Source organism: Helianthus annuus, chromosome 16 (assembly GCF_002127325.2).
Source record: "Helianthus annuus cultivar XRQ/B chromosome 16, HanXRQr2.0-SUNRISE, whole genome shotgun sequence".
NCBI lineage: Eukaryota > Viridiplantae > Streptophyta > Magnoliopsida > Asterales > Asteraceae > Helianthus > Helianthus annuus.
Window position 1 is genome coordinate 9,100,124 of NC_035448.2, and position 9,027 is coordinate 9,109,150.

At 36.7% G+C, this 9,027-nt stretch overlaps 2 protein-coding genes across 2 annotated transcripts; both read left to right on the forward strand.

Annotated features, from left to right (window-relative positions):
- Window positions 1–1,450: 1,450 nt before the first annotated feature.
- Window positions 1,451–7,171, forward strand: LOC110915910 (auxilin-like protein 1). Its single transcript, XM_022160658.1, has 6 exons — window positions 1,451–1,817; window positions 3,106–5,947; window positions 6,028–6,093; window positions 6,174–6,263; window positions 6,337–6,513; window positions 6,900–7,171. Exons 1-6 carry the CDS (start codon window positions 1,510–1,512, stop codon window positions 6,933–6,935), a joined length of 3,519 nt encoding a protein of 1,172 aa, XP_022016350.1. The 5' UTR covers window positions 1,451–1,509; the 3' UTR covers window positions 6,936–7,171.
- A 905-nt stretch (window positions 7,172–8,076) lies between these two features.
- LOC110915492 (50S ribosomal protein L31, chloroplastic) lies at window positions 8,077–8,752 on the forward strand. Its single transcript, XM_022160201.2, has 2 exons — window positions 8,077–8,205; window positions 8,291–8,752. Exons 1-2 carry the CDS (start codon window positions 8,140–8,142, stop codon window positions 8,624–8,626), a joined length of 402 nt encoding a protein of 133 aa, XP_022015893.1. The 5' UTR covers window positions 8,077–8,139; the 3' UTR covers window positions 8,627–8,752.
- Window positions 8,753–9,027: the final 275 nt, after the last annotated feature.

Sequence of the window (9,027 nt, forward strand, 5' to 3'; positions counted from 1 at the left end):
ACACCAACAATTTATTCCCACTAATCCATTATACTAAAACACCCAATAATATTATAATCTTTCCACCCTTTTTGAAAAGAAAAAAAATGATGTATATGCTATTCTTTTTATAAAATATAAATAATAGTTCTCTTACTTTGAGTAAAAAGAATAATATATAAATGTTTGTTAATACCGAGCAACATGACTATATAAAATAGGGGAACGTCAAATACACAACCAATTTTAAAAGAAAAATACCAGAACAACATAACACATTTTTGCCAAAGAGAGAAAAAGAGTAAGATATGCATGTCAAAATAAAAGTGTTTATTATTTTTTTTAGGATAAGGTTCACATATATAATTGTGTAAAATAAGAAGTCGTAAGAAGGGTATCAAACAAACTCTGTTTGAACTTATTCAAGCAACATTAGAACCGTCTTGTCGAACTCTACGATATGAAAATTTAGATTTTTCGCTTTTGGTTTTTTAGCTTGTAAATTTTAAAATTTTGTGTAGATCATTGTGTCTTTTTATTTAGTATTGTATCTTTTCTTTACCTGCGTCGTTTTGTACTTTTTCCTCGACATTGTATTATACTTTGCAATTCATTTTATCTTTGTATCATTCATAGATTTAAGAGACTTTGTTTGATATCTTTACCCTATTTATGTAACTCCCTACTTATTTTCTATTCTTTATCAAAAGTTTTTAATTAATTTGTCCAAGACTAAAGTAAATTTATTAAATGATAAATTACTCTTTAATCTTTATCATATCTATTCAAATCATCAACTAATATTTGTAGCATTAAATAACCCTTTTTTTGATAAGCAAATTTGGATCATTGACAGTCTACTAAAGTATCATCGTGTCACCAGTAAAATCACCCGATCATATCCATCTCCATTGGTCCAAAAGACGTATCCCACCACCAAGATGCCACTAGACTATAAAACCATGGAGATTAAATTAAATAACCTTTTTATTCAAATCATCAACTAATATTTGTAGCATTAAATAACCTTTTTACATAAACTACTTTTTATTACTATTAAAATTATTATTTCTAATTAAATGCTAGTCAAAGATTTTTATTAAAACAACTCAACTCAAATTAAATTAAATCCCACAATTCACATTCTAACCACAAAAAAGCAAGATCACATTAAATTTTATAAACTCTATAAATTCAAATTTATAAAAGTAGACAATTACCATCAACTTTCACCAAACTAGTACTCTCACCATCTCTTCCACCACCCCTTTGTCCTGTTTATGCAGCAGCCCCTGCACCCTAACAAACAAAACACCTTTGCTTTCCTCCACTTTCTCACTCAACCCATTTTTTAAATTCAAAAAACTAAACTAAACCAAACAATATTATTATTATTATTATTATTTTAATTTAATTAATATTATTATTTAACAACAACAAACAAAGTACAAACCCTAGATAATTCTCATTATTCTCAGTGGAGCTTCATCTTTGATTATTATTATTATTATTTTTTTTTCTTTCTCTGTAATGGAGTCTCTCTCACGTCCTCTTCACCGGAGAAAACTCTCAAATGCTAATGGATTTTCCGGTAAACACGCTTACGACGGCGTTTTCTCCGGCCACCGTCCCGCCGGAGCTCCGGCGGTTAACGTTGATGAGTACCGTGAGATTTTTTCTACCTCTGGTTCTTCGATTCCGGTGCTTGATCTTTCTAATTTCGATGAATCGTCTGATGAATTGAAATTAAAACCGGATTATTGTAACATTTTTGGTGGATTTCGTGAGCATGATATCGCTATTTCGTATGAAGAATTGGTTGCTCGCGATAAAGCTAGGTAATTTTTATTTTTTTATTATTATTTTTTTCTATTTGAAGTGTAATTTATTGTTGTAATCTGTGAAGATGAACTGATTTCTGGCAATGTAGATGATTCTATTTGAGAAAAAGAAAGTGATTTAGCTAAAAAAAATGTTAATTTTTTGAAGTTTAGGTTATATGATTTTTTTTTTTTAGCATTATAAGCCCTAATTAAATTTATTTTTTTGGATCTTTATGATTAGCTTTTCTTGTGCTGAGTTTAGGTTTATTGACAAATTGAAGATTAATAACAAACATATAAGCAATAGTTTGATGGTCCATTGTTTCGGAAACCGACAAGTTGTAAATTTATATGTTCGTTAGCTATTTTCGAGGCTTAAACCTCAAGGAGCTTGATAATATATTGAATTGGTAAAGATATTCAATGTTGTTATGCAACTTGTATGAGTAAGGGGTTGTTTGGCAACATCTGAATGGTTAAGTGCTGAACCAATAAGAGGTCTGAACCATTAAGTGCTGAACCAGTAAGAAGTCTGAACCATTAAGAGCCTGTATAATGCTTAACCGTTCAGAGGCAAATGTCTGACCAATTCAGATTAGAGGTCTTAAGTCTTAACCATTCAGACTTTGTATAAATCTTAACCATTCAGAGGCAAATGTCTGAACCATTCAAACATTTGCTCGTGAAACAAACAGTCTGAACCATTAAGTGCTGAACCAGTAAGAGGTCTGAACCATTTAGAGCCTCATTAAGAGGTAAACAAACAACCCCTAAGTTAGGTAGTTGTTTGTTCACTATGATGGTTTTAAATATGCTATTGTGGTGTACGCTGCGGCCATCGTGAAATTGTAGGGATCACATTATGTGTGCTTGTTCTTTGTAGCATTTCTTTATAGTAACAGTGGTATGCTCATGAGGGATAACTTGTAGGAATATGTAAATTCGGGCCTATTTGATTTGGACGATGTTCAAGATGTACGCTTTCAAAGGGTTGCGTGAGCCGTTTTCGATTTTGTTTAGATCTTTTAGGGTTTCGAGTTGCACATCTTATCTTTTACTAGATTTGTAACTTCATTAGTGTAGTAATATGAACAAGAATTTTTGCGCTCCGAATCAGCATTTATAGTAGCAAATTTTGATTCCCGGGGTTGAACAGCCTAGTAATTCTCGTTTTAGGGTAAAAAAGTTTCCGAGTATTGATTGACAATATTTTGCATGCATAACGATCTTAAACTATCGGTTTCTCTTTCTTCTTGTGATTTGAACTGCAATCTGTAATCTTTTCCTAAAATATTGTTCGTAGGGCTCCTTCGTCAACAAGCCAGAGCTCTGAAGATCCGGGCGATACGTCTCATCAATCTTCTGATGCTTTGAAGCAGTTTAACATGTCATATCACAAGATCAGCCAAAGGAATAAAAACGGGTTAGATGGAACGACACATGTCACACAATTACATGCTGTACCTGGATTTACGTGTTTCATTGACGAATCAGCTTCTCAACCGAATAACGAAACTGTGAAGCAGAAATCATCTTCAACGAATAACGTTAATGTCAACTCTAGCAAGCAGGATCTTCCTGAGAAACAGACCACAATAAATAACGTTAATGCGAACTCCAGCAAGCGGGATCTTTCTGAGAAACAAACTTCACAAAGGCGTGTTGAATTTAGTATACATCAAGAGGAATCTTTATCCGATGCTAGAAATATCAAGAGTTTCGAGGCCGATTTCGAATCACATCCCGCTAAAGTATCATCATCACCTGAATCAAAGAAGGAAACAAAGAAGCAGAAACCGTCTGCAACAAATAACGTTCCGTCATCACCACCTGCAGCTTCTCAACCAAAGACGGAAACCGAGAAGCAAAAATCGCCTGCAACAAATAACATTCCTTTATCAACACCTGCTGCTTCTCAACCAAAGAAGGAAACCGAATCGTATCCTTCTAAAGTATCTTCACCACCTGAATCAAAGAAGGAAACAAAGAAGCAAAATCCACTTGCAACGGTTGACGTTCCGTCATCAACACCTGCTGCTTCTCTACCAAAGAAAGAAACTGAATCGTATCCTTCTAAAGTATCATCATCATCATCACGTGCGACTAACTTGGATGATCATAAAGATTATCGAAAGAGATCAACGGCTACAAACGAAGAATTTCCTCGTACTTGCTTTGACGAAGAACTTCATGTCAATCCTGCAGCGGCTGCTTTGAGAAAAGCTATAGAAAAGGCTCAAGAAAGTATACGAATCGCTAAAGAATCAGTCGGAAAAAAGAAAGACGGACTTAGAGGGTTTTCAAGCAAAAGTTTCAAAGAAAGCTTGAAAGCTAAAGTAAGAGTTGCAAACGTAAATGCAGATGTAGAACATAAAGAAAAGGATCATAAAAATGGAAGCACGGTCGTATTTTCAGACTTTGATGACGGTGAGAAGCTTTTCGGTGCGAAAAAGGGTATAAATGAACTACATGAGAAAATATCGGAAAGGTCTCCTTTTGTGTTTAACAATAATAAGACGGTTTGCAGTTTGAAACAAGTTGTTGGTGAAACAGAAACTGAATCGGTTGAGAATAATGCGTATCCGCGGAAGGATGATGAGAGACCCGATGGTTTTCTTGTACTTGAAAGTTGTGAAAAGAAACACGGAGATACCGTATCCGACAACTTAACCGTGTGTCAAAAGGTGGAAACCAAGACGGAAGTATCCCAAACGTCTGATCAAAACGGTTACGAGAAGAAATTCAGTGAAGAATCGTTTGAAAGTTGTGAAACGAAACAAGGAGATTCGTTATCCAACAACTTAACCGTGTGTCAAAAGGTGGAAGCCAAGAAGGAAATATCCCAAACGTCTGATCGAAACGGTTACGAGAAGAAATTCAGTGAAGAATCGTTTGAAAGTTGTGAAACGAAACAAGGAGATTCGTTATCCAACAACTTAACCGTGTGTCAAAAGGTGGAAGCCAAGAAGGAAATATCCCAAACGTCCGATCGAAACGGTTATGAGAAGAAATTCAGTGAAGAATCATTTGGATTATTAGAAAATAATACGCACGAGTATCTTGAACAAGAACATGAAGAAAAAGTAGCAAGTGCGGAAACGCAAGATGAAGCGGAAAGCCATAGCGAAGAAGAGAAGTTTTACGATGTTTGTGAGGCGGAAACGATTAAAAAAGCACAAACGTATGCTTATAGCAGAGAAACGAATGATCCGTCTCAAAAAGCGGATTATGAAAATCACGAGGCAGAAGAAACTTACGAGAATTCATCAAGTGATTATGATGATGCAGAAGAGAATGATAATGTGATCGATGCAAGCAATATTGTAGTTGATACAGAAGAGGCCCGCAAAGTTGACCAAAATTACGACAATGTGGAATCAGGTCATGATAATGATGATGTCAGCTCAAGTCACCGGTTCCAGGTCGAATACGAAAAAACAGTAGAAAAAGAAAAATTTGAAAACATTTCTTCAGATGAAACAGAAGACAACAAGGATGAATGCGAAGCAAAGTCCGATAATCTGGAAAACTGCGGCGTTGCTGATGTGGATTTTGGACAAGACGATGTACGATTTACATCCTCTTCGGACACGATACATGGTATGGAGATAGAAGTTAAAGAATACAAAGAAAGAGAGGAGACTTTCGAGAAAGAAGAAGAAAACAACAACGTCCAACAATCTCATGAACGAACACCTGAAATTAGAATAGAAACGGATACAGGAACACCACAAGAACCTAAGGATGCATGTAGACAATCCGAGCCAAGCAAAGCGGCACACGACAAAGAAGAAAGGGAGCGGGAGAGAATAAAGTTAGCTGTGGAAAGAGCGATCCGTGAGGCTCGGGAACGCGCGTTTGCGGAAGTTAGACAAAGAGTAATTGCTGACACTCAAGAAAAGGTCACTAAAGCGTCTATTGATAAAACCTCCGCGCAATCCAAACTTAAAGCCGAACGCGCTTTAGTAGAGCGAGCTACTGCGGAGGCTAGACAACGCGCGTTAGAAAAAGTTATGAAAACGTCTCAGCCGAGAACACAAGTTAACGAGACTAAGCAAACTTATTCTACAAGTCAAACGAATACCGAGTCGGCTTTGAGAAGTAAAGCAAAGTTAGAAAAACATAACAGGATTATGGAACGTGCGGTATGCTTCTTGCTACTTGTCGTAAATTCACTACTTGTAGTCTTATATTAGTCGTTAATATGTTAAAGTTTTACTTCCAGGCCAAGGCTCTTGCGGAGAAAGAGAAGCGCGATCTGCTTGCTCTTAGAGAACAAGCTGAGAGAAATGTAATCAAAATCTCCGTTTTCCCGCTTATCTGGTGCAGTCTTTTTGTTCCTTACGTATCGGTATTTCATTTTAATTGCAGCGGTTAGCAGAACATCTTGATGCTGATATCAAAAGGTGGTCAACCGGGAAAGAAGGGAACTTGCGTGCATTGCTTTCAACCCTGCAATATGTATGTACAACCTTCTTTTAGGGACACCCGTTAACAGAAACTTTAGCTCATCGATTGTTTCCTTTTGTGGCAGATTCTTGGAGCGGACAGTGGTTGGCAACCTGTGTCACTGACGGAGATCATAACCACCGCTGCGGTTAAGAAGGCTTACAGAAAGGCGACTCTATGCGTGCATCCTGATAAGCTGCAACAAAGGCGTGCAAGCATTCAACAGAAGTATATATGTGAAAAGGTTTTCGATCTTTTAAAGGTATTCCAACGACAATCATGCCTCCTTTTTGTACCGATTGTGATACTTGTATATATTTAATATCTGATATTTATTGTATTATAGTAAACTTCCGTTTTGCTCCCTGTGGTTTGGTCACTTTAACGGTTTTGCCCCAAACCTTTAAAAATAGCCATTTTCCTCCAATAGTTTGCTATGGTTTTTCCATTTTGCTCCCCGCCTCTAACCCCATCCAAATTGTATGTTTTTCCATTTTGCTCCCCGCAGGGAGCAAAATGGAAAAGCCATAACAAACTACTGGAGGAAAATGGCTATTTTTAAAGGTTTGGGGCAAAAACGTTAAAGTGACCAAACCACAGGGAGCAAAACGGAAGTTTACTCATTGTATTATTAATTGTTGTCAACAGGCAGCTTGGAACCGATTTAATTCAGAAGAAAGATAGCCTAATGTTTGTTACCTAACCGATCTTGAATTATTTCACCGTATAGAAATCTTCTTGAAGTTATGGTATTTTTTTAGTCATTTACCAAATTTGGTAGATATTGTTTGTAGCTTGTATGACTGTAAGAGTGCAAGTGTACATACATTTTAGTTTTCGTTTTCGTTTTGAACGATGATTGTTTGTTGAAGCTGCGAACATATGATAAATGCATAGCCTTTCGGTTTACATGGCTGATATTTACATGGCTTGTTTATTCACTTGATCATATACTCGCACCATTACCAGAAGACAGATACTTTCGGTTTACATGGCTGATAAATGGTCTTTATATGATTCTTCATCGTTTAGACCTGAGTAAAGCACAGTTAGTCTTACATCAAGAGGGGGTCTTCCACGATATGCTTTCAACGTGATAATAAATACAAGCCTTATAAGATCATCCCTCGTTCGGGCGGAGCTCCATGAGTCCCTTGTTACGGCCTTTGATGGTATTTTTGATAGATTGATCGGTTAACTTACCTACTTTTTTTTTACGACGAAGAATGCATATATTGAAAAAGCACAAGGTGGAATATTCTAGCTAGTAGCTAGAATAGAACACCAAAACCGTTGCATATTGATATTAAAATTTCCACTTGAAAGAGTTGGATTTCGATCTAAATCTAATCTAACCCAACACAACACAATACAACGGAAACACCTTGATCTACTCCACAATTTTGTCAATCCCCTTTTCGTTTTCGATGTTATTAAATACTCTATCGTTTCTCTCCTTCCAAAATTCCAAAGAACCACTAAAATACTTAGAGGCTGTTTGTTTAGCTCTTAATTGTTCAGATCTTTTACTGGTTCAACACTTAATGGTTCAGACTGTTTGTTTCGCGAGCAAATGCCTGAATGTCAATGATTGGTTAAGTATTATACTAAATCTGAATTGTTAATACCTCTTATCTGAATTGGTCAGACATTTGCCTCTGAACAATTAAGCATTGTATTGACTCTTAATAGTTTAAACCTCTTACTGATTCAGCACTCCAACCTCTAACTGGTCCAGCACTTACCCATTTCGAATTTACCAAACAACCCCTTAGCCTACTTTAACAAAACCCATCGAGGTCAAAAGCGTCTTTTTGCTACATCCGTTCATCTTTCTAACCCCAAATCCCATCATCTCAACATCATCTTCTTTCTTCATCGTACAAAAATGTCGCTAACTCTAACCAACACCTTCCTCTACAGAAACCCTCCTGCACAACCATCAATCAAAAAGGTCTCATCTTTCCACAATTACACTCCCACCCCCTTTAAATCCCAATCTTTCCAAACTAACCCTTTTACTTTTCTCTTCTTACCAGGAACCCACATTCACACCCCCAAAATGGACCTGCAGGAAGAAAGACATCCACCCAGAATTCTTCGAGGACGCCAAGGTTTACTGCAGCGGCGAACATGTTCTGACCACCGGCGGAACCAAGAAAGAGTATGTTGTTGATGTCTGGTCCGGCAACCACCCGTTTTATTTAGGAAGCCGGTCTGCAAACCTGATTGATGCTGATCAGGTTGAGAAGTTTCGTAAGAAGTTTGGTGGGGTTGGTGGGTTGGATCAGTTTATGCAGATTCCCACTCTCAAGGGTGAAATTGTAATTCCACCCAAGAGGAAGAATGCTGCTGGTAAAGGCAAGAAGAAATAGGTTATTTATGTTATTGGGATTTTGATGACATGTGGGTTTTTGCATATTGGAAGCTTGATTATGGTGCATGGTTTTAGGTTTTTCTGATGAAATGTTTTTTTTTAATGCAAGTTAATATGTTTTTCATGGTTTGATTGGCAGCAAACTAATACTATATCCTTGGTTTTAAAAAGCGATTGGCGCACAAAAGCGACGGGGTTTTAAATTGAGGCGCGGAGCGCAAAGCGCAAAAGCGGTGGGCTTTTCGTACCTGAGGCACAAGATGTTTATATAATTTTTTTATATATCCCATACATATCTCATAGGTTTTTAGCGTTCTTTAACCAAAATATAGCTATAAATAAGGCGTTTATACCATTTTACTTACATGTACAAGTCAAAAAACCCAAGGTACAACATTT

Bases quoted from the DNA above. Each gene is read 5' to 3' on its own strand.
- LOC110915910 (XM_022160658.1), top strand. From the start codon at position 1,510: ATGGAGTCTCTCTCACGTCCTCTTCACCGGAGAAAACTCTCAAATGCT. The intron at 1,818-3,105 runs GTAATTTTTATT...TATTGTTCGTAG, and splicing joins GTTGCTCGCGATAAAGCTAG to GGCTCCTTCGTCAACAAGCC. The intron at 5,948-6,027 runs GTATGCTTCTTG...TTTTACTTCCAG, and splicing joins ACAGGATTATGGAACGTGCG to GCCAAGGCTCTTGCGGAGAA.
- LOC110915492 (XM_022160201.2), top strand. From the start codon at position 8,140: ATGTCGCTAACTCTAACCAACACCTTCCTCTACAGAAACCCTCCTGCA. The intron at 8,206-8,290 runs GTCTCATCTTTC...TCTTCTTACCAG, and splicing joins CACAACCATCAATCAAAAAG to GAACCCACATTCACACCCCC.